General features: G+C 42.0%; 1 protein-coding gene across 1 annotated transcript in view; it reads right to left on the bottom strand.

Moving 5' to 3' along the window:
• ALG6 (ALG6, alpha-1,3-glucosyltransferase) overlaps positions 1-18,187 on the bottom strand; it is a 34,262-nt gene extending 16,075 nt beyond the window's left edge. The window contains exons 1-6 of the mRNA XM_019531567.1: positions 17,302-18,187; positions 15,927-15,975; positions 14,085-14,200; positions 9,961-10,045; positions 3,720-3,809; positions 2,669-2,757 (exon numbers count right to left, since the gene is read on the bottom strand). Coding sequence (XP_019387112.1) covers positions 2,669-2,757; positions 3,720-3,809; positions 9,961-10,045; positions 14,085-14,166 — 346 coding nt within the window. The 5' untranslated portion in view covers positions 14,167-14,200; positions 15,927-15,975; positions 17,302-18,187. The remainder of the gene's footprint in view (positions 1-2,668; positions 2,758-3,719; positions 3,810-9,960; positions 10,046-14,084; positions 14,201-15,926; positions 15,976-17,301) is intronic.
• Positions 18,188-25,992: the final 7,805 nt, after the last annotated feature.

Raw genomic sequence — 25,992 nt, 5'->3', positions numbered from 1 at the left:
TGGGGTCTTATGACCCCTGCCACCCCCAGTGCTCCTTCCTGCCCATGGCAGGGGGGTCAGACTCAATGATCTGTCTAGGTCCCTTCCAACTCATTGACTCTGTGATTCTACCTAAGAGGACTTTTGCAATCTTTGATTTCTCCTCAGCCTAAAGAAGGGTGTGTGCTCCTGAAAGCTTGCAAAGAAAGAAAAATATTTTTTGCTATTTGTTAGTTGGTCTAATAAAAGGTATCATCTGTGAACTAAGAGTTTTAGAGTTTTGTATTTCTCTGTCTCGGGCCAACACGGCTACCAAATAGATCTCTAGAGTGTCCCTTGGCACCTGCCAATGTGCCCCTTCGTGCTCAGCTTCTGATAGAGCCCCAGGGGTTAATTTTTGTTCCTTAACAGGCAATTTTTTTAAAAGTATATGCTCAAAAATTTAACATAAAAGTATAAATACCAACAGTCAACATTCAATTGTATTGAATTTTGTAATCCTGATGCATTAGTTTAATAGCTATTGTTAAGAGAATGTTTATCAGCTTTCTTAGTTTGTACATCAATGTTTTGTCAAGCGTGTTGATTTGAACATTAATAAAGACCATTTCAAGGGTAATTTAGTCCTAGTGATTTTTTTAAAAATCCAATCAATTTCTTGAGACCAGATTGAAGGTTTGTGGGCTACACAAGAGGTATTATCGATGAGTATCTCATTCTGCCGGTATAATCAGCATAATAAGGAAACTCACTATGCACAAGACATCTCACAAGACTCTTTGCTTAACATAAAGGAAAAAAACAAGCCCATAGTTAAAAAAAAAAAAAAATAATAATAGTATTGAGTAGGGCTGACAAACGGTTAAAAAATGTGATCAGAATTAATTGTGAGATTAAAAAAGTAGTCACAATGAATTGCAATTTTAAGTGCACAATTAAACAATAGTCAGTAACCCCCCACCCAACAGCCTGGAACCCATGCACCCTACACCTCCTCCCCACCACCACCACCAGTTTCCTCCTCACCACCACCAACAGCCCCAGCCCTGACCCCGGCCGCCGCAGACTCGCTCTGGTCGAAGCAGACGGGGCCCACACCTGCTCCAGACTCACCTGCCCATGCTGAGCAGTGTCCGTGGGCAGGCATGACCTGCTGCTCAGCATGAAGGAAAAGTAGCTCCTCCCCCTCACCATGGCAGGCCCTTTCTGCAGCTTCCCAGAGCCTGTGCCCGGGCTACCCTACAGCTCCTCTGCATTGCCCCTGCTGCCCCACTGGGCAGCCCAAAAGTGGCAGCGATGACAGCAGAGGGGAGCCGCAGGGCAGCCCGGATGCAGGCACTGGGTGGCTGCAGCAAGAAGGCCCCGGGAGCAGCGAGGGGGAGGGGCTGCTTTTCCTCCATGCCAAGTACCAGCTTCTGCCTGGCCACTGCTGCCACTGCCCAGCACGGGCAGATGCGTCTGGAGCAGGCGTGGGGTGGGCTGGGGTTGGGGCTGTGTGCACGGGTTCTGGCCGGTCCAGAGCTGCCCACTCCATGGGTCAAAATGAGGTTGGTGATTAATGCTTTAATTTGCTTTTGTATTAATCACACAAGTCACCAGTTCCCAAACTCTGACAGATTGCGCCCCACCAATTTAAAACGATACAACCTTAAGTACCACAAGCAAATGTTTTGGCTCAACCTTAAGCACCAGCAGCAAATTTCTGCCATATAATATAATACATTTTTGTCATGTAATTTTAATAAATCTGTTAACGCGTACCACTGACAGGTTGTCCGCGTACCACTGACAGTAGGCATACCACAGATTGGAAACTGCTGGCGTAAGTTAACTGCGATTAATTGACAGTCCTAATATTGGGATTATTTAGGTGCCTTGTGGCTGCTCACACACTACTGCTCACAGTATGGCCACTGGTTAGAAGTCACTAGCCACATCATCAGCTGTTGTGATACATCAATGAGAAGAAATTAAAAGTATTTACAATTATTTCCCCATGCTCATTCGACCTTTTCATTATAGGGGCAGTTCAAAGCTCTGAGATGATCACAGAAGTGACTTATGAAAATTATATTTTAATGAGACTGTTACAACACCTAGTTTTTACATGCTTTTTGAATTTCAAAGACTTGTGAATATTCTGAAGAAAGGACATTTCTTAAAAATACCAGCTGCATCAACTCTTCAAATAAAGTACAAAAATTCACAAACAGATGTCCCCAAGATACCTACAATAAAGTCTCTACAGACTCAATATTTCCAAGACAAAAACAGTGAAACTGAAACACACCCTCCCCCTCAAACTTCAGGCATCTTTACTTATCAGAAAAATGCAGACACGTCATTAGGCCATTATAAAAATCCATTCCAGGTAACCTTTAAAACCTAGGTTTTGGCCCCAAACTACCAAAAAAGCATCAGTTTAAAACCATCTCCAAACTAATACAATTTGAAAAATGCTACCTTCGATGTAATGTTAACTGCTACTTCCACAACTGAAGGTAGAAAGAAGATGACACAGGGAGGTCTGATTAACACTATCACAGACCTGCAATACCACTACATTTAGTCAATTCTGGAGCACAAATTGGTACCAAAAAAAAAGAGAGAGGCTATATTAAATTAAATGCATTAAATTAGTAAGCCAGACAAATTTAGAAAAAACGTATTTCTTAAAATGATCTTATACCTGTTGCACGCATAAATAACTTATGTGGCTGACTCTCATACCCACGGGACGTGTGGAGAGCAATCCAATCAGGATTTATTAAATTTGCACTGCAAAACAAAGCATAGACACATCAAAATGTAGACAGTTCGAGTTTCCCTTTTCATTCTGTTCAGCAATAGACATGCACAGAGGTATATTCAAAGAATTAAGATGAATGAGGCAAAATTTTTCAAGAAGCAATAGTGACCAGTGAAAGGTTCTCCTTGCCACTAGACTGACTTATTCTACAGAATTTAGCTGCTAGTCAGAAATAAAGAAAATTGAAAATAATTCTCATAGACTGATAAAAAAGCTGATAAAAATTGATTCTGTTCTTACACTGTTGCTTCAAACTAGTACCAGTGGCACTGTAAAAAAAAGAAATGAAAATAATCACAAGGTAGTTTTCATTTCTATGAGTCAAACAGAAGTTGGGCACTGTGCGGACAAGTGTCCCTCCAAGGCTGTGCCGATGTACCTTAGCTTGCACCCTTCTTATTCCAGAAGTCTGTCTTCATGTTTATGAAAATTGTTTCAATACTGGTTAAGACCCAACCAGAAAAAGCATTCCACATTATACATATACAGAGGGTCTGCTAGAATCCCCCTTGGACTCTCAGTATAAGATTAATTTTCCATTTGTTATAAACATGCCTGGCATACTTTTTTCTAAATATCACTGATCCAATATGACTTAATTAAGAATCAATAACTATGATCCACAGCTTAAGCTAAAACTGAAGGAACTAGAATATGGGAGTATCCCTTAGAAAGAAAACTTCCCAATAACGTCAAAGTAGAAAACAAAGCAGGATCAGGCTCGGAGTGAGGAAGATGAAATTATAATGGTTTTATTGTTTTACAATCTGTGATATATCCCAAACAATTAAGTCTCAACCATTTGTTCCTTTCCTCTTGGGAGTAAAGAATCAATTTGGTTTCTTGTACAATAGCAAATATTTCAATGTTTTAAATAAAATATTTGTTTTATTATTTTGTTTTAGAATTATTTTTAGAAAAATAAACTTACACATAAGCACACAAGAGACTGTGATAAGCAGTAAGAGGTGGATAATCAAGGCCCCAGTACTGTAGATTATTGTCACTGGTATTGAAGTACCTGGGGGAAGAAAAGGAAAGCTGATAATAGATCTGATAATGGCATTTATATAGACATTGTACCTTCTTTTCAGCTGGAAGGAAAGTTTGCACATTAAATCTAACAAGTCTATCAACAAACTCAGCTGTTAAAAGGAACCAAGTATTGTTCACTGGAATTGTTTTATATTTTATAGATATAACTGCAAACACTAAAACAGAGCCATCAAACGAGTCTGCAGACACTGGCTGGCATCTGCAGCAGGGAAGACAAGGCACAGCTGCTGGAGATGCTGCTCAAGCAAAATTCCATGACACCCAACTTAGATTATTTATCTGAATAAAATGCCTGTATGTTGAACCAAGTTTGAGTGATCCAAAAGCCACTGGGACAGAGAAGACATGCAAAATTGGCTCCCCAACGCATGTCACAGCCCACAGATCTTGATTTGGTAGGCTCATTTCACCCTTGCAGTTGTGCACTAGATTTTTCAGATCTGGGAATTATTCCAAACAGTAATTTTGCCTAATGTTAAAAAGGGAACATGAACTTAGCATGGCTATAAAAGCAGTTTTTACAACATGTTGATTTGACTTCATCTATAGGAACACTTCTTTTACATTATGTTCCCCCACCTCCCTTCTTCAGATTTAGGTAGTCCAATTGCAGCTTTTACATGGCTCTTCAGCTACCCTGTCGAATTCCTGTTGGAAGCCATACTAACCCACCTACTGCATGAAGATAGCTAAAGACTCCTTGCATGTGCTTTGTGAACCTCCTGAGGTCACTTACTACACATTGGTCAAGTTTACTTTTTTCTGTCATGACTTACAAATACCTTTAAGAAGCTCAACACTTGCAGAGTGAAGACGAGCAAAATGTCTGCAGATGGGTAGCCATAGAGCTAATTCAAGTATTAAACAGAAGCTATAAATGCATAATGCTGTATGTAGTTTCTTCAACTAAATCTCTTTTCAGAGATACATCTCTACTAATTCATATTACTTAAACCTCAGAAAAATAATCAGGTGCACGTGAGCTAGGTAAGAGAAATTCACCTGTTCACAACCCAGCCTAATTCTCCTGCTACCTTTATTTTGCAGTGTCAGTTTGTCATCACAGTGCTATTGTGGAAGAAAAATGTAATTCCTCCAACCTTGGGCGGTGAAACAAGAACGAAGGGAACAGGCTGTTGTTTACACACAACCATCCCAGTGAAGAATTCTCCTCTCAGATGCTTAAGCTGGATACAGGGTACAATTATTGATGTACTAAGAACAGGACCTCAACAGAAAAAAGCAGAAGTTGTCACGTAAAAATGGACAGGAATGATTGAGTCATGAAGCTGCTGGTTAAGTCCAAGAGTAAACACATTCTTTCATCACCAGGGACAGGAACAGCAAATTCGTTTTGGTAAAATATACCAAAAAAGTAAAATGTACCAAGGTTTGAAATCTGAACCTTGCTCCTGATAATTTAGGCTATACCATGTACCATTATCAAAGGGTTGACATGCTGTCCCTATTCCAGAGAGTCAAAGTTTGGAAGGGGCCGCATGGGGAAGCTATGCCACTGGGAAACAATCCACCAAGAGGGTAGCAGGTAGAAACACAGGCACATCCATATACAGACACGCCAGAATATTACATGTTGCAGTGTTTTTTCAAACTGTGGTCTCACAAAACCCTGCAGCAGGTCATCGGGGTTCCTCAAGGAAACGGGATAATGGTGGAGCAGGCTGGGAGGGCCACAGCTCACATGGCCCACAGAACCAAGGCCAGAGGCTCTGTGGCAGAAGTGATATGAAAGGGTTCCTTGTGACTTTAGGAAGTTTGAAAACTACTGGGAGAGGAAAGCTGCTCAGAAAAAAAAACAAAAAACCCCCCGAACAGCTACTCTACCCTAAGCACAACTGGGTAATTCTACCAGTATGCAGACAAAGCAAGGAACTTAAGGGCACCTAAACAACAGATATAACTGAGTTGTCAAAGTACTCCTAAATAGCTGACATGAGGTCATGAGCCTGGATCAGATATGTCAGCAATACCACTTCACCGAGCTCTACCTAAGAAAGTAACCTCTGGAGGACAATGTGCAAGAAAGAGTACAAAGGGAAAGGATTTTCCTGCCTATAATTCTGCTGTGTCTATATTTCTGTGGAGGGCTGGCAGCAGTTAGAGTTTAGCCATACATTCCAAATGAAAGGAAGAAGGTTTTATTCAAGGAAAATAAAAGTTACAAAAATAAGACATCAGACCCTTTAAATCTCACAGTGAAACAGATTGACTAGTCTTTTATAATTGCCAAGGGGCAAGTTCTTGGCTTTTCCAGTCTATCCACTCAAATGCAGCCAATTTTTGACATTTATTACAGTAAATGATATTTCTTGAATTCCTTATGAGCTGCCTGAAGTATCTTATGAACAATTGATGATAAATCATATTTCTTTAAGCTGCATCTCTGCTTCTTATCCTACCACTCAAGATTGCTCATGCCAAGGCAGTTCAGCTCCTTCATATGGATTTTAATATTCTGCAATTTCTTAGTAAGCTTCCCAGTTACTTAATGTATTTTATTCTTATCCTTCCCTAAACTTGCAGTTTCAAAGGAAAAACAGTGCATATATCTGCTGATACTTAGCAAAAAAGCTGTCAATCTGTAATTAAGCAGTATAAGAAGAAAGGATGCTATTAAGGTGGCTTTTGATAAATATGCATGGGATCTAGAAAAGGACAGGAAAGAGAGACAGATTTAAATTCTAGCCTCTGGCTCAGAGAAACCTCATGCAAGGTAACTAAGTACAAATCATATTGGAGTTTACGGCAGCAATTTTTTTAATATACTTTGCTTCTGATCAAAAGGAACAAACATGGAACATACAGCAAAAGTATATACCTGCCTAATATTCAATTAGCATTCAGGGTATAAAAGACTAAAAGATATTTTAGGAGTACTCAAAATTTTAGAGAATGTCTCTGTAAATAGCTAATTACACCTACATAATATTTCATTTGCTGCTCCACAAACAACTCTTATAAAGAACAAGCTTTATTATGTGTTACCGATATTGCTCAGTCTCTTACTTTTGTATTTTAACAATGTTTCTTATGTGCTGGACATAACTATAGGCGGCGGGAGAAAATATTATTTGGGGGAGCTGACCCCCGTCCTTCCCTCCTACAGGGCTGTTGGGGGGTTGGCACACTCCAGTGTTGTATGCAGCAGCAGTGGAGCACAAGGTGGGGGCACTGGGTACAGCAGTGCAGTGGCAGGGCATGGTGGTGGTACCATGGTGCTGCTGCTGTTGCCAGCCACCACAAAATTAGTCGAGCAGGGTGAGGGGAGGAAGGCAGGAGGCTGCTACGGCCTGTTAGTCCTGGCCTCCCACTGCCTATGACCACGGCCATAATTAACTATTGCATGCATTGCCCCAAGGAGGACTATACAACGGCCCACACTTGCAGGGAACAAATTAGAAAGGCTAAAGTGGCGACTGAACTTAGATTAGCAATGGGAATCAAGGACAACTTTAGGTAGGTCCTTCTTTAGGTATGTAGGAGAAAAACAAATGGGAGTGTGGGGCCATTGCTCAACAACTCAAGTTACCGGCACTCAAGAGAAAACTGAACTCCTGAATGACTACTTTGCTTCAGTATTTCACTGGGTCAAGGGGAAAATCATGGCAGATAGAGTACAGAATGAGAAGGGCAGAAAAGACTGCCTCCCTACTACTGCCATAGAACTGTTGTGCAATCAGTTAAAGAAAGTATAATTCAGCAAGACTGGATGAATTCCATCTGAGAGTGCTGAAGGACCTGGTCAAAGTCATCATGGAGCCCCTGGCAAAACTCTTCCAAAACTCATGGCGCTCAGAGTGGTCCCTGAGGACTGAAGAGGGCCAATGTTGTGCTCATCTTCAAGAAGGAGAAGAGGCAGAACCCAGGTAACTATAGGCCAATTAGCCTACCTTCTATCCCAGGAAAAATCCTGGAAAAATTCATTAAGGAGCCTATCCATCTGTGATAGGCTTGCAGAAGGTAGGATTCTGAACAACAGCCAGCAGTACTTGGTTGCAGGCAGGTCTCATCTTACCAACCTCATCTCCTTTTATGATCAGGTAACTCACCACCTGGATGAGAGAGAAGTAGCTGATGTATACCTTGACTTCCAAAAGTCCTTTGGTCTGGCATCCCATGATGTTCTCATGAGAAAATTGGAGGATTGTGGGCTTAACTGTGAGACAGTTAGGCGGGTAGGAAGCTGGCTGCAGGGTAGGACCCAGAGCATCCCAATGAACAGATCTATGTTGTTCTGGTGAAAAGCAGGCAGCAGTGTCCCACAGGGGTCGGTGCTTGGTCCAGTGCTTTTCAACATGTTTATCAATGATTTGGGTGTGGGGGTGAAGAGCTCACTGGCCAAGTTTGCGGCTGACACCAAGTTATGGGGAAACATGGTCATGCTTGAAGATAGGCTACAGATACAGGCAGATCTAGACAGGCTGGCAAGTTGGTCGATTTGGAACCAAATGAAGTTCAACACTGAGAAACGTAAAATGCTCCACCTGGGGACAAACAACCCCATACACACCTACAGGCATGGTGGCGCCAAACTGACCAGCACCATAAAAGAAAGGGATTTGGAGGTAATAACAGACCATAGCATGAATATGAGCTGGCAGTACAACGCTGTTGCCAGCAGGGCAAATAATACTCTTGGATGCATCAATTGGTCCATGTCCACCAAAACCAAGGAAGTGATTCTTCTGCTCTGCTCAGCATTGGTGAGACCCCAACTGGAGTACTGCATCCAGTTCTGGGCGCTGTACTTCAACAAGGACGTGGTAAAGCTTGAGAAAGTCCAGAGGAGGGCCACCGGTATGATCAGCCTTTCCTCATATGGCTTGTGTGCAAGTCTCTGAAGGACCTGGGACTCTTCAGCCTGAAAAAGAAGGCTGAGAGGGGACTTGGTATCATCTTACTGCTACATCGCGGGGTACATCAAGGGCCTGGTGAACAACTGTTCACCAGGGCACCCTTGGGGAAAACGAGGAGGAATGGCCACAGACTCCTGGAAGACCATTTCAGGCTCAACGTTAGGAAAAACTTCTTCACAGTTTGAGTATCCAGACTGTAGAACAAGCTCCCTCCAGAGGTGGTGCCATCGCCTACCCTGAAAACCTTTAAGAGAAGACTGGATGGTCACCTTGCTGGGGTCACCTGACCCCAGCTGTCTTTCCTGCCTGGTGAAGGGGGCTGGACCCAATGATCTTCTGAGGTCCCTTCCAGCCTTACAATCTATGAATCCGATGAAATGCTAATCTCCAGAGCATTCAAGGGAAATGTTGAGAAAAGACCAAGTTTTTTTGTAAGATTCTGGTATGTGCCTCAAGAATAAATGTGTAGTTTTTAGCACCTTTTTAATGGTGTAAATAAAATATACTTTGAGTTTCTGATAGTTTCAGAAAGAGTATGCATCTGGCTTATTACCACATGTGGTGATACGTTTCAGAATAATTCTCCTTAAGAATTATTAGTATTACACAAAACAATGTTGCTGGAGTGTATGGCAAAAGAAAGATGTTTTACATGCATTCAGTTTTGTGAGTTCAGGAGATTATCATTTCATTGGATACATGCAATAGTTAATTATAATAGAAATGTCCAACATGTAAGAAACATTGTTAAAATATAAAAGTAAGAGACTGAGCAATTTTGATAATGACAGGAAAACAAGAATATACATGATCCCTAATAAGGAAGTTTGTAATAATTGTTTCCTGATTCTTTCCAAGCTCTTCCAAGACAAAGCAGGCGCAGTATATTTAAAGTACTGATTACTTGGACTATTTTGTTGCATGAAGTATCATTTAAGATTTCATAGACATTAGGGCTGGAAGGGACCTTGGGAGATCATCGAGTCCAGCCCCTGCCCAAAGGGCAGGAAGTCAGCTGGGGTCATAGGACAAATTAAGCAGCAATGCATTTATTAAATAAAGACAATGACACTCGAGTCTAGGAAGAGGGAGAGGTCACGTTACTGAAAAAGTGCACTTAGCATAATTCAAAGGATGGTAAAAGAGGTTTGACAGAGATTTTCATTCTTACTTTTACATACATTAAAATCACATTTTTTCTTACACATTTGTAACCAAAAATTTAATAGCCATACATACCACTGCTTGATCGGTATATTGTAAGTAACTTCTTGCCAGTGTCTCTGAGCTTCATAGTCTCCATACATAGGTGGTTTTCCTGCACCTAAGAAAGTAACACATGGTAAAAAGTGCTAATGAATTTATTGTTGTTTCTCTCATGCTGCTTTTTCTCCGTAAATGTAACTGGAAATTAATATATCTTCCTTGTTCTGTGTCTGACTATTATCGTTACTTGACACTGGGCTAGAATGCATAGCAAATCTTTTTCTATAAAAAATACATACGTAATATAGAACAAGTATTATTTTAGTGGTCTGAAATGTGTCTGTGATAAGTACGTATCAATGCATTCAATTTTCCTGAAATAGATACAGTAGCCTGATCATTCCCTAAAAATCATTGGTAATATTATCAATGTAGCATAAAAAATGTTGCATTTTTTCAGAAATAAGACCATGTAGATAACTGCATTCCTATACTCGTTTTGTGTAAATATGCATCACTGCATTTGCTGATATAAAACAGTACATGACTTGTTTTCCCCTACATTTTAATAGAAAGGTACCCTTAGAAGCAGTTTTCTTATTTGTAATATACAAAGTAGTCTCCTTCTATTTAAATAGGTAGACCCATAGCTGGATCAGGCTTACAGAAAGAATTCAGTTTTGTATGAGCTATAAAGCTATTTAAACGCACAAGTAACCACTTTGGGTTACCAGAATTGTTTTTTTTCCCCACAACTTGCATCTGAGTGATTGTAACACAGTAGTTCTCTCCCACGCATGCCAAAGGATACTTTTGGCATGCATGACACACACACCTCCCTGAGGAAGCTCATCCCTATTTGCTATGGGGAGTGGGAAGAGGAGGAGAACTTTGTCAATATAAACTCTTCATAGCTGTGTTCATAAACAAGCTCCTCAGTGTAATTTTAAGTGTGGCAAGAGCAACACATTAAGCAGTAATGGTACACAGATAATTCATTTCCTTTACCTTGTGATTACCTATTGAGAACAGAAACCAGGCAGACAGTTACTTCTATTGAAATATTGATGCTAACCTCATGGAGATTAAAGAGTTTCTTTTAAATATAGGAAAGCCATCTATACCTCTTTCACATGATCTATGTTTGTGGGATACACACAAATACAGATATGTGTGACTTGTTTCTCGACAGAACAGAGAATAGATTTCTACTCTAGTCAGACAGAAGGTTCCTAACAGGTGCAGATATTTGGGAGTCACGCCCTCATCAATGCCCACCCTAGGAGAGAGAAATCTATTAGTACAGGTTTTCTATAAAGAATGGTCAGGTCCAGATTTTGACATTTCCAGAGCTGTGCAGATGTACATGGATTTTCTCACAATTTCCTTCCAAAAGAGGTGAAAAAAAAGATAATTATTTTTCTTAACAACTGGCAAACTAATTCCTAATCAATAGTTTGACCCATTTTCTATATTGAGGTAGCTGATGAACTGAAGTCATTAATTAGCTGTGGAATTGGTCTCAAGTTTTTCTAAATACCAGCATCCTCTAAGTTTCAGGGATGAACAACTCAGAACAACTCACAAAAACACACTCTTGGACCCAGAGGGACAGAGTTCCATCTCCAGCTCCCTCTGTGCAAAGACAAAGTTTATTTCCTACCTATGGGGACTTTTTACCATCTTTAATTTTCCCAGAGCCTGATGAAGGGCATTTGAGCCTGAAAACTTGCAGAAAAAGATAGTTTTTTGTGATGTCCTAGTTGGTCTAATAAAAAGGTATCAATTCTGAACCAAGAGTTCTAGATTTCTGCATTTTTAGCATCCTATAAATGATTCACCAGATTTTCTGAAGGGTTCCTTGAAGGGTGAGGAGATTTAGAAAGTAAGCAAATTAACTAAGCAGGTAAATAAATGCAAGCTCAAACTTGTCCCTGCCTGGAGGATCCTCCATCTCCATTGCCAGGCTCCTCTGCAAGGAGGTAAACATTGTAACCTATAAATTAGTTTTTAAAACTGGATGCCACACAATTCACAAAAGTTATGGAGGGATGCCTTGAGTCCAAAAAGGTTGAGAATCACTGCTCCAAAGCCAGCCCAAATAAATAGATCAACTCCATGTAAGGGCACTTCACTCAAAGGGGACGATTAAAGTACCTTTCTCCAGCCTGCAACAGACACATCCAGGCAGAATTCAGAATTAAAGACGAAAGTATTGTTGTTCACATGCATTCTGATTTCCCATTCTATTAGGAAGTACTCTGGGTACTAGACACAGGTACTGTAAATCAGCACTTGATTCATTCAGTTTTATTATTGCCTGGGAGCTAAAGATTTCGAGGGCCTCATTCTGCCTTATGATACATTTAGCTTCTATTCACTTAGGATCTTCATATAGGTATCAGAAGACAGAATTTAAGTTTATCATAAACCACTTATTCCAAATAACTGCCTAAGTATGGACAAATGCAGTACAGTGAGCTGTTAGGGATGGGGACTTACATCAGCTGCTTTGTTACAATTGTCTGTCCGTCTGCTGTCCCCCACAGTGAATGAAAGCTAACCTGAAGAGTTTATTTCTGAATAAAACAGGACTACATTGCCCTGGGTTAGCATTCAATTTATACAGAGAAGATAGGCAGATGGGCAGTTACTACAGATCAACAGACCTGTGGTAATTCTCCAACCGTTAACTCACTGTACTTTTTTGACCATATTCCAAGTCCAACTAGTTTTACACGCAAACCTTTTGCCAAGCGAATTCTCAATGCAAATATTAGTTACTAGCCCTCTACCAGTCACGATCCTAGCTCAACAGGGAGACATAAAAAGACATCACAGGACAAGCAATAATAAATAAATGAAAGTGATGTAGCAACAGAACAAGCAATAGGATACTGGTATAGTAAATGGGAGTGGAAATAACCTCTTTGTGTCTGGTCATTCATGCTACACACAATTCCAAACTATGCTGAATCAGCACTGCTAGCATGGTTTGCTTCAGAGAACAAGCAACGACTTCTAATCCCTTCCTTAAGTGTATGGTTTCATTGAACAGCAGTGACAAAGCAAAATAAAGGGACTCTATCAGTTTGAAGATTACATTCTGTCCAACATTTTCTACTTCCCATCATTAAAAGTAATATCTAAGATTTCTGGCTGAGAGAAAGCAGAGAGGGAAAATATTTATTAAGAGAACACTGGGGTTGATCCCACATTCAAGCTATGGTTCTCTTGGCTGGCAAGGAAGTATTTAACCAAAGGAGTAGAGAATAAGCTTTTTGAAAGGCAGTAGTGTAAGGAACGGAGGGCAACTGAGGCACCAGCCCTGGGGCATGGACCCTGGAGGAGGGCACAAAAATAACAGCAACTGCACTGCCAGCTTGTCCCCTACTGCTGCTGCCACCTCCAGCACAGCCCCTGTGGCTGCCCTGTGGGCTGGTGCTGACCAAAGCACCCAAGCATCCACTTATACCTAGATAAAAATTATGCAGGCTTCTCACAGTCAGTTTAGGTGTGGTGTCAAAAGGTTTTGTGGAAAAGAAAACATTCACATTTGCAAGCTGTTGCAACGGGAAGGGTAAAGCTTTCGCTCAAAGGATATCATAAACAAAAACCAGGCAAATATGGATGATGGGTGCAAAACCTAACACTTTGTTTTACACCATTCTTATTAACCTGACCATCAAGACCAATCCTTACAACTTCACCGAGATCTAAAAGAATGATTTGCACTAAGGCTTACAGGGCAGGTTTATACAATTGTCCTATGGGGTTGTAGTGGTATTCTGCAACTACTACAATGTCTGAGATATAGCAGATGGAAGTCACCTATTCTTTTACTCCTTGTAGCACATAATTACTCAGGAACATAAATATAAGAGCAGTACGAAATTTAGAATGCCAGGTCTTTTTCAGCATATTGTGGTGGTTGTGATGTTGTTCATTTCCTAACCCAGGAAAGAAAGTGAGCAAGATGGCAGCTCAAGACTTTAAGAGGCGCAGGGAGGTAGATCAGCTACTAAAATACACCACTAATTTTGCATGTATCTGAGCCACATTCTACTTCCTTCTTCTGGTGTCTTACAAGTAAGTCCTGAACTTCTAATGCAAGTACTGCAGTTCACCTGACTTTACAGACCAGGAGCATACATTACCTGAATAAGAACCAAGTGAAATTGTCCAACGTACAGTGAGTCCTAGTAAGACAGCAATGGTCATTAAGCTCCATTTGTCCATTTCTTGTGTTTCAAAACAAGCCAAAGGGTACCTGCAAACAAGACCAGAAACACTGATGCAGAGCTGCCCATGCTTCTGTCCCCTTATGTATCTTGAGTCCCATTATAACATTAGTAGTAGTAATACTAAATCTCACTCTTTCCCGCACCAGAAGAGTGGTGTTGCCACATTGCTGCTTCCTACATGCTGAGCCAGAAGGGTCTATTTCAAGTACTGAAAAGTTTCTAAGCAGAAAGCCAAACACTGCCCAGAAGTATCTTCTCCCATTTCTAAGCCACAAGCTGACAGCTTCTGGCAAAAGAAAAAAGAGAGTATAAGATTTCAAACTACTGAGGGGAACCCACAACTCTGTATACACACATGCATATTCCTAAGGCTCCATCTCCTCGGTTGTTGAGGACAGTACAAATATTGCATGCATTAGGAATGGGATCTCTTTCCAGAGGATTAATGTGATTTTTGTAGAATTTTCTGCTGGAGTACTGAACCAACCACATAGCAATGACAAGCAGAGCTGATAGTGTGACATTAACTCACTTTGTCTACTGTGTAAATGCCAATTATATGGTGACATGTCAACGGTGAATGTTTGCAATACACTAAGATAGCTACAATAGATTCAAAATGGGCCTGATTTTCTGCAGACATGACCATGTGTAAAACCCACTTCTCTGAGCAGTCCCAATTTCTTAGATGAGACTATTCACAAGCAGAAAAATCTATACCTTTTCTAGTAACTGTCTGCAGAAAACAACCCTAGTTCCTTACCAGACAGGCTTAAAAGTTAGGATTTCACTGTTAAAAATATTCAACATGTTTTCATAAACACATAAATATAGACATATATAAAATATTAGGCTCAAGATGCAAATAATGACACTTCTAAGTCAATAGGATTATTACTTGCTTGCTAAGGCTCTTAAAACCAAATTTAAACAGGAGGTTGCATCCCTGACCATGCACAAAGTCTTTAAAATACTATCAACTCTAGAAAAGCATTGACCTCAGATACTGCAAAGTGAACTAGGAGGATTCAACTACCTAGTGTGAAGTTTTCAAGTATCTTTATTCTTGGCTTTGAAACCTACCCATGCCTCCTGATAAATGTTAGGGATACCAAGCAGCTAAAGCATTTGTTTATTTAAAAAGCATTTACTCTTTAATAATAAGCATTTTCACATGCGTTTGTTCCTTCCCTTCTTCCATTGGCTTAAAGGAGAGGAAGCTTTGGCAGCTCCTAAGGTCTTGTATTAGGTAACTGGTTCAGCTCCAAAATCCCCCAAATAAACAGTAGCACTCACTGAACAAGACAGAGAAAATCAAAGTCATAAAAATACTACATGCAAAAGGCTTTTCTTTCACCTAATTATGAGCATAAGAACACAAGCCTTTTTTGTTGCTTTTCCTGACAGCTAAGCTCCATGAAGCACATGAAAGCTATCAGATGAGAAACTCTGGCCCTCAGTTTGGGGTATAGTAGACCACAGCAGTCCCATTAGACCAGTGGGAAAAGCACAGCCAGAACTAAGGGAAATTACTTTCTCATTTCTAATGCTTTGCATGAAGGGTTTCTCAACCTCTTTACAGAAAACAAACCACAGACATTTTTGGTACCCTGGAAAAGTGGTATAAGTGACTACAACTCCCCTGAAGCCAAACTATGTTTGGTGTCATGAGTCTTATATTAATTTTGGCCTTCAGTCCCTAACGTTCCACTAAAATGTTAAGGTTATTTTAGTAAACAGGAATTACATTACCCATGGAGGGGGAAATATTAAGACAGGCTTGCTGGACTGCGTGTATAATGAGCTGAAAGAGAAAGAAAGAAAATAGCTGCAGCGGTATTACCTGATTGACCTTCTTGTACGCTGGCTTCAAATGAAAAAAAGGGCCTGAAACTCCACCTTCCATGTTAGGCACACTCCTCATTACCCTTCACCCTGCCCCAGAGGATATTCAGGGTATAACCTCCTGCATGGAAACAGTCTCACCTGCATTCCTTTTACACAGAAAGCACCAGAGGGATAGCTCCTTTAAGCTAGTCTGCCATACTTTGTGCTCATGTATCCTAAGAATCTAGAAGCAATAAAAAATGCTCTGGGCCTTCCAAAACGGGGTAAGACGCATCAGATTCTAACTGAACTGAGCAGTTTGAAGAGTCAATACTAATCCATTTGCACATCACTGAATGTATGGTGTGCAAAGCTTGGTGCAAGAGTTCCAAATATTTTCTTCTCGCTCAGACTCTTTAAGAAGTTTGAGGAAGACACTGCATCACACTTGCTGGTCAGACACAGCAACAAATCTAAAAGTTGTATCTTTGCCAAAGGAACAGCAAGCAGCAGCATCTCCTCCAGGGATGAGCTGTAACAGATACATTAGAGTATATTGGATGAGTCTGGGTCTGAGCGCCAAAATCTTTTTTCTCTGTGAAGAGGCAGCATCCAAGGTAAGTAAATTTAATCTTTTTGCTATTGCCAAGCAGCTGCAGGAGCAATCACACCAGCTCCACCTCTTGCAGAGCAGCAACACCACTAGACACTTTTAGGTTACCCTGACCAGGTTGAACACGGAAGTTATTTACCAACTGAATCCAGTGTCATCACCAACACCAGAGTGATCCCTCCACCAATCTAAATGAATGACAGCAGCAATCCCACAACTGGAAACAGTGACATTAACACCAGTATTTATGCACTTTTTATGTCATGTATATACCCTAAAATCCAAGACAGGCATATTTTATATGCCTAAATGAAAGATAAAAGGTCACCTCCTTTTAAATGAGCTCTCAGCCCTCCTTAGATCATAAAGGAGTTTTCTTTGACTCCCAAAACCAGACTAGGTCTGCCTGAGTTCAGTCATCTTCTTGTAAAATACCCAAATCTTCTCTTTTCCCACTGCTTCCAGCTAAACCCCACAGCTCCACACTTCTTACCTTGACTTTGATAACTATGACCTTCCTCATCCTCTCTTCTGTTGTTCAGTCTAGTCAAAATGCCCTTGTTAAACTCTCCTTCTCCTTGCTTTAACCACACCACACAGCAATGCATCCAGCTCAAATTTCTACCTAGTCTGGTAAATTGTACAATAAATCGCTACAAGAGAGACCACTTTTAAAAAATGTTTATTTACCAAAATTTGCTAATAAGTAAAGCCAGCTGCTATTTCACAGCTGTTGATTGTGTATGAAATGACCTCACTGGTCTCAGTCAGCCCAAATCAACTGCCTGCATGTATCTGTGAGGTGTAATGAGAAGCAGAGAGATCTTCTTTTATCATTTAAAGGTTCTGATGAATTAAAAGCAAAGATCCTGTTATCTGCTCTAGCTGTGTATTCCTCACCTCAAATATTCATCGGAACTACGCAAAACTAGCTACTATCATAAAAACAGGCATTTTTTGCCTGTTTTCAAGTTTTGCTACAAAACCCAAATTCAGCCTATGATTATCAAAAGATGATCTGCGTTCTTCAATGAAGCTTTCAGTAAACTTGACATCTGGGCTGAGTTACGTCAGGGAGGAAACTATACACAAAGTTATTTCATGGAGGTTTCTTGCAAAACCTAAATCTGACTCTTACAATGGGAAGTTGTAAAGAAGCAACTAGGCTGGTCACAGCCATGGATGTTAATCGCACCAACACAGGTTCCTGTCGGCGAGGCAAAACAAAACAAAAAGCAGTCTAGGAAATTCACCATCCACTTTCCAACCCAGCATGGGAAAAACACCAAGCCACAAGGACAGACATGCGCAGCTGTGTCCAGACCCTTCCAATAGTGTTATATGTTGCAAGTACTGGGTTATACTGTTGGGACTAAAAATATTTCAGCTTGTAACTTCTAATCCAGGAGTGATCAGGAAAGAGTACTAATCTTGAAACTATATGCACTAGTGTCTCCATGTGCTGTCAAGCCACAGAACATTGCACTTTCATGTACTGGTATCATCTACTTTCTTAATCTTTTCTGTATTTATGTTATTACTGAAAATGAAGTAAAACGTTAACCTCTCTAGACTGTTGAAGCTTCTCGCAAATGTAGAAAAAGGAAATGCTTAAGATGCGCTTTGATTCCCACACATTTAAGGACTTCTGTTCTGAACTCTGGCCTAGACAGGTTACTACACACAGACAGGTTACTACACACAGCCCCCCCCCCCCCTTAGCGCTCTTAATCGGTTCCTGAAAAACCCAGCATTAAGCAAAACCGAAAGTATCTGATGACCCAAGAAGGTGACTGCAATTGTTTTTAATGACCCAAGATGGCAACCCCAAGCGTTATAACGAAACTTGCTCTACGCTAAGTGAAATCAGGTATCAATTTAAAGCGAGCATTATAGCGAAGTCGCGCTAAGAGAAACAACATTAAGCAGGGAATGGCCTGTATCAAGAAGCTTCAATTATTAGCATTTCTTCATTTTCTGAGATTATCCTGCCATTTTACTATACTTACATTCGGTAACACCAAAAGTTGAGATAAAATATAATGTTATAAAATAGGTGACACCTATGGTATTGAGTCTAGTCATTCTGACAACCATTTTCCTCCTCCTCCTGCCCTGACTGAAAATACCAACATGATCATAGCAGCCACTGTCCCCATAAACTCATCATCCGTGTCTTAGGGGCGTAGGTTGTAGTCGTGACAGTCTAAGTAAGAGCTGCAGAGACTTCCTCGGCCTGACAAAGGGTTTTGAAACCCAAAAGCTAGCTAAAAATACTATTTAAGTTGGTCTAATAAAACATATCTGATTCACCCACAGAGCCTTGTCTGCCTAATCCGCGTTTGGACACTTATCTGCAGGCCCTTACGATAAAGGCCCCCAAAGATAAAACATGTTTGTTTTTCAAACTCCCTCTTGCTTCTTTAGTCACTGAAACAGTATTAGGAGGGAAACAGAGGAGTCAAAATAATCACAAGCAGGCGGTCGCCTCACAAACCAAAAAGCTTTTGGGGAAGAGGCATGCTGTGACACAACAGGGCCAGGTGAGGTTTGCATCTTGCCAGTGCTGAGGCAACAATTTGAATAGAGCAAAAAAAAAAAAAAAAATTAAATTTAAAAAAAAAAAAGTCCCAGGAAGGCCACGGGCTCAAAGGAGCAGCGAGCAGTGCCCCCTGGTCCCCCTCCAGCTCCAGTGGACCAGGTCCCGGAAGCGTCCCTTCCCGCCCGCCGTAGTACGGGAGCCCCGCCCCCTCTCCGCGCGTGGCGGGTGACGCAACAAACCCCTCACATAGCAACGGGCAGCCCCGCCCACTCCGGCGCCCGAACACCCGCTCACCCCCGGTCCCGCCGGCCGTTCGGACTGAACTCACCCTGAGGCGCAAGCGCACACCTGCTCCCGCCACTTCCGCGTTCCAGCCACTTCCGGGCGGGGGGCGGAGCTCGTGCCCTGAGGCGCGCCCCGGGCTGCGCCGTGCGATAGGGCGGGAGGAGTCGGCGCGCAGCGTCCGGGGTGTAGTTAGCAGGCGTTTGCCTTCGCTTGTTTAAATCGTCTCTCAGTGCATTTTCGTGCAAGAGGCGGGGGCCTCCCGACCTCGGTTCTGTGGCCGTTGGCGAAGGGCAGGTGAGACTCGGGAGCATCCGAGCCCTCCGGGCTTGGGCCTGCACCTATGAAGCCGCCCACGTATTTGAGAGTACAGGCAGTCCTCGGACTTAGGACACAGTTGGTTCCTAAAAACCAAAACGTTGTAAGGGGGAACCAATCTTCTCATAAGAAACAATGTTATAAATGGGGTACTGGTTCCTGAACCAAGGCCGGATACCCTGTTTTCACCAAAAATACCCCAGAATGTTGTACTCGATCAATTATAGATGAGTAATATAGCTACATTACTGTATTTCTATTGTAAATAGCAATCCTATTGCTTTGGAAGGACTTCTTTGAGGTGACTTTGGACATTTTGAAAGGCTCTTGGCTGGACTTTTTGAAGGGTCTTGGCTGATGTCTTTGCAGGAGTCTTGGCTGCAGGTTTTTGTGGAGCCCTGTGTGCTTTCTTAAAGAAAGTGTCCAAGAAAGTTTGGACAGACGTTCTCCAGGCAGATGGGTGATGCAGCAAACTTGTTCGTTGGGGTGGTGTTGCATCGAGCATTGTAAAGTCGACAGAGATGTCAGGGTGTCAATTTATAAATGTTGTAAGTGCAAAACGTAACTCGAAACGTTGTAGGTCAAGGACTGCCTGTATCTGAAACCTTGGATACTTGCCGATTGTAGCGCCGCATATGGTGTTTGAACATTTGAGTTTTGCTCACTCAAGAGGATTCAGAACTGATTTGGCTGATTTGACCCGGAATACAGAAAGTTGTCAAAAAAACTCCCAAAAAACACGTGAACGTCTGTGGTTGCCAGAGTCTGTGGCTCAGAGACTGACTGTCTTCAAATACCTCTATGGCAATTACAGAGCAGAGGGAAATGGGCTTTTCCCTGTGGCTGTAGGGGACAGTACTAGGAGCAAGGGTTTCAAACTGGAACAGGTGAGATGTAGGCTGGAAATTAGGAGGACCTTTCTGACAGTACGGTGGTTGGGCATTGAAGCAGGCTACCTGGAGAAGTGGAATCTCCATCCTTTATCATGCATCAGCGGATGCATGACAAACAGAACCAAGGAGGTGATACTTCCCCTTTATCAGATGCTGGTCAGACCGCAGTTAGAGTACTGCGTCCAGTTTTGGGCGCCACACTTTAAGAGGGTAACCTGTGTGAGGGTACAGAGAGGGGCCGCTCATCTGGTTAAGGGCTTGTAAGCCAAGCCCTATGAGGAGAGACTAGGGTACCTGGACCTCTTCAGCCTCGGCAAGAGAAAGCTGAGGGGCAGCCTTGTGGCTGCCTATAAATTCATCATGGGAGTGCAAAACGGAATAGGTGAGGCTCTACTCACCAAGGCACCCCTGGGAGTTACAAGAAATAATGGCTATAAGCTAGCGGAGAGCAGATTTAGACTGGACATTAGAAAGAATTTTTTCATAGTTAGAGTGGCCAAGGTCTGGAATGGGCTCCCAAGGGAGGTGGTGCTCTCCCCTACCCTGGAGGTCTTCAAGAGGAGGTTAGATCAGTATCTGGCTGGGATCATCTGAACCCAGCACTCTTTCTTGCCTATGCAGGGGTTGGACTCAGTGATCTATTGAGGTCCCTTCCAACCCTAACATCAGTGAATCCTTTGAAGTTTGCTAGAGCCGGTTGGAGAGGCACTTGCCCAGGGTGGTTTAGTCAGGGGGCTGGACTAGAGGACATGGTGAGGTCCCTTCCACCCCTACTTTCCTGCGATCAACTCAGACACGTTGTGCACAGGCCTTGTCAATGCTGGCAAGAGCAGGGTCTGCACTTTGCTGTAGGTTCTGATCTATTAGCGGCAGCTTGAGCTGAGACATGCTGTCAGGCAGCTGCCAGCCATGTATGCATCTTGTTTACTGTACTCAGATTAGGTCTTCATAACCCACTATTTAAAAAGCCATTTGAATCCTGGTATGTTGTAGTGCTTCTCTTGTTGCTGTCACTTCTGGAGATAAAATGTTGCCCGGGTGGGAAATTAATGGCCAGAAGTCGGAGCCCTTAGACTGACTTCCATACTCAGGAGCAGGATAGAGACCTACTTTTTTATGAAGTGAAGGGAACACGCTTAAGACTTACTTGCTTTTCAGCCATGGAAAAAGGGACTAGGAAACAGGTTGAAGGCATGCTGAGACGCTGAATTTAGGAGCAGCTTAGAGAATGAGAGATAGAAAGCTCATACTCTAGTCGTTTGTTTATCTTTGCTACCCTCCAGGGCCCTGACAACTTAACATAAAGACAATGATTCTGGAAGAGCCATTGTCTGGGTCCAGAAGTATATTTTCCAACTTCCTCGGGGGTGGGGGGGTGTTTGGGATTGTGGAAGTTTAGTAGAACACACTTTTTCCCAGTATCATCAGTTGATAACAGAGAGGTGTCAAGTACATGGGGGCCATGGGCCCTGGCCCCCCTTGGGAAGAGGGCTGTCACCTGAAAAAAAACTTTCCACATGGCCATCATCTCCCCCCGCAGCAAAATCTTTCAAGCAACGCAGAAAAAAAAAAGAACAAGTAAGTTGAAGCTGCTTTTCTAGAACACGTCACCAGGCACATTCCAACTGCAATGACCACGGAAACCACACATGATTTCTTCAGCCTGTTCTTCAGTTCAGACTTTAGCCTGTTTCCCATATTGATGGCAGACCTTTCTGGGAAGAGTTTAAAGATGATAAACTCGGGTGATTGCAGGGCCTGACCACATGACCATCATCTATACCCCTTCCCTGCCCCCCAGCAAAAATAAAAGTTCGTGCCTGTGGTTGGTAAGATTTTTCAGGAATGAATCCTGCAAAGTCACCAACCATGGAACTTACATGGAAGTGATCAGACACTGGGAATTCTGCAGGATTTGACTCTCATTGTTACAGAAAGTAAATATGTATACAGGCAGTCCTCGACTTACAATTTTAGAGTTACATTTCACACTTACAGTGTTTATAAATTGACACCCTGTTTCAACTTTTTGACATCAGTTTTGACTTTACAATGCTTGATCTGACACCACGCCATGCCAGTGAACAAGTTTGCTGTGTCACCCATCTCCCTGGAGAACATCTTTTCAAACTTCCTTGGACACTGCCTTTAAGAAAGCAGAAAAGACTCCAGAAAAACCTGCAGCCAAGACTCCTGAGAAGATTCCAGCCAAGAACCCTTCAAAAAGTCCAATAAAGTCACCTCAAACACGTCTTTACAAATCAGTATGATTGCTATTTATAATATAGAAATACATTAATGTAGCTATATTACTCATCTATAATTGAGTACAAAATTCTGGGGTATTTTTGCTGAAATTAGGGTATTGCGCCTTGATTCAGGAACCAATCCACCATTTATAACATTGTTTCATATGGGAAAATCAGTTCTGAGTTACAACGTTTCAACTTAAGTTGCGGTTTTCAGGAACTAATTGTGTCCTAAGTCCGAGGACTGCCTGTATAATGAGTTGCCATTAGATGACCATGTCATACATTTTTAGAAAACATTTTTTTCCTGAACCATAAGAAAAATGACTGTTATTCATAGTTCTAAACCATGTTGCAGGTATGTGTTTGTGACTTTCATAAGTGTGTGTGTGTATAAGTATAAATCAGATTTATTTAATTTTAAGATGTAAAATATCAAAGACTTAAATCCCAATTGTGCAAAAATGAACACACACACACACAACTATTCTAACAAAGGCCCATTAGGGCCCACCACCAAGTTGAGCAGTTGCCATAAGTCTTTGCAGTACCAGAGTGTTAATAAGGGGTAGGAGACTGCAATGGTGCAGTAGCCACCCACTGGTTTCTCTGAAGTATAGAGAAGAGGCACCTGGTTCCTCATCAGACCAGTGCATAGCAGGGAGCGGTTGTAAGGGAGCTGGACTGGCTTTCAAATGGGGTACTCTCCCGTTTGGGGCCACCCAAGCCTGTTTCAGCAACTGCTGGGGGGGATGGCTCAGGGCAGTGGCATAGCATGCCCTGTGCAGAGCATGGTTGGGATAAGGGGAAATATGCCAACTTCTGAAGAGCAGCAGTGTTAGTTGCTACCACGCCGTATTCCTACACCAGCTGCTGTTGCAGGCTCCAGATGCTGCAGTGGTGGGGACTGGTTCCCCATACCCTAGTTGCAGCACCTGCTGCAGCAAGGACTCCCCAGGAGCTGCTAGTCTGGCCCCCTTCCAAATAGGCATCTGGGTCTTGTGCCCCTTCCCATGTCCCCCTTCCACCAATATGTTATGACCCATCTCCTAGCCACAGCACCTAAAACCCACACTCATGCCACAGCAGCAGCAACTGGCGTGCAGAGAGCTCGAGCCACGGCAAGTAACAGTGCCACCACCATCACAGCTGCCGCTCTCCAATGGTTGCCATAATATCCCTCCTATCCTCATGTCTCTGCCCAGTAAAAAATAATCTTTAAGAACTGGACGTTTCCCTGCTAAACTGTAACATACTTTAACTCCTTTTACATATCTTCATTTTTGCCATTCTTAACATGGATGCTTAGAAAGTTTCTACCCTGATAAAGAAACATTTTATAGGTTCAACTTTTTATTTATTTTTCAGTATAGCTCCCCTCCACCTTGGTCTTAATGCCCATTTCTGAACACAGCTGCAACTTGGCTGTGTCTTTTTTAAAAGTTCTTGCCCTGAGTGTCCAAAAGGTCTTCGTCAGGCACTGCAGTCACCTGAGTTTATCATCTTTAAACTCTTGCTAGAAAGGTCTGCCCTCAAATAGGCTGAAGTCTGAACTGAAGAACAGGCTGAAGAAGTCACGTTTGGTTTATGTGGTCATTGCAGTCTGGAATGTGTCTGGTGACGTGTTCTAGAAAAGCAGCTTCAACTTACTTGGCTTTTTTCTCTGTGTTGCTTGAAACAGCCCCCAAAGTTCTTGGAAATATCAAATTTTTCTTTCTTTCAACCAGCACTCAACATCCTGGGTACTTGTTTTGCTGACATTTTTCTCTTGTCCAGGCTTTCATAAGGGTTGGCATACGGTGGTGAAATAGTGATATCAGCCCACTCTTCCAACTAGGTGCCTGTCTCTGGATCTTTTGTCATTCGTCATAATCTTGTGGACTACATCCACTTGTTTCCTGTGGTGACCTCTGAGGCAACCTGAAGTTGGTTGACCTTGAGTGCAGATTTCCCCTGGCTTACATTCAGTCCTCTTTTTACCATGATATTTGAAGTGGCATCATCACCCAGTGTTGCCATCACACTCTCATGCGTTTCCTTTGGGGTCCTGCCTTCTGGAAGTACTTGATCAGATCAGTGCTCTGATTTCATTCTTTTCCATTTTTCAAACTCTCAGTGATTGACTCACTTCATTACAAGTGCTTGTTTTGACCAAGTTAAAGAAGTGGCTGCTGACAAAGGAACACATCAAAACAGGAAAAGTTTTATCTATGAAATATGTTGGGACCTAGCATGTCATTAAATAGATCAGGATAGCTACTTTCTGAATTCCCCTCAATCCTACCTCTACCCTCAATTTAAAAAACTTAAAAATACGACAAAATTTGTACCAAATAAAGCTGTGCCTGTTCTTCATTTCTTTGCTTGTGTGTTAAGCTCCCGCACCTGACTTTTTTTGGATTTTCATCTTTTAGAATATAAACCTGGGGATAGGGACGTATCTTTTGTACATTGCACAATTCAACAGAGGCTGAATCACAGATAAGGTTTTTAGACGTTACCGTAGTAGAAAGGCTGATTACCTGTTACTATTAATAATAGGTAATATAGAAAAAACATGGAAAAGTTTTCACATTTTTTTTTGTTAATGTTTTTTCCCAAATGTGGAATAATGTCAACCATTTGTATTGGTGTATGTCAACATCAAAACCCTGAAACATTGTTTTGTTTTTTGTGGAAACTGAAAATTTGGAACAATTGGATACTTTACAACAATGACATCATACCTTGCAGCAAGACGGCTAGCGAACTGAAGGGACTGAATACTCCCAGCACTCACTGAGTCCTATAACACATCTCCATTAGGAGATGTGAAAAGGGTTAGATGCATCAAGGCATAAAGGCCTCCATCACCAACTACCAGACAATGTCCTTCCTTAAAATGGTCTTATTTCTACTTTTCCGGTGAAAGGTTACCTTCCCTAGATTTGGGGTGGGGATTGACTTTGGAAAGCTTGAGACAAACTGAGGATACAAAAGAAACCTAATTCAAGTTCTGAGATCTCTAGAGCCACTGTTCCCTCGGATTACTCATCCGGTAAGACTGAGCCACAATGCTATTAATTCTGACACAATTCTCAAAAGCAGCTATTGTTGA

This window comes from Crocodylus porosus, unplaced genomic scaffold (genome assembly GCF_001723895.1).
Source record: "Crocodylus porosus isolate Cpor-Errol unplaced genomic scaffold, CroPor_comp1, whole genome shotgun sequence".
Lineage (NCBI taxonomy): Eukaryota > Metazoa > Chordata > Crocodylia > Crocodylidae > Crocodylus > Crocodylus porosus.
This window is presented reverse-complemented; position numbering and strand designations above follow the sequence as displayed.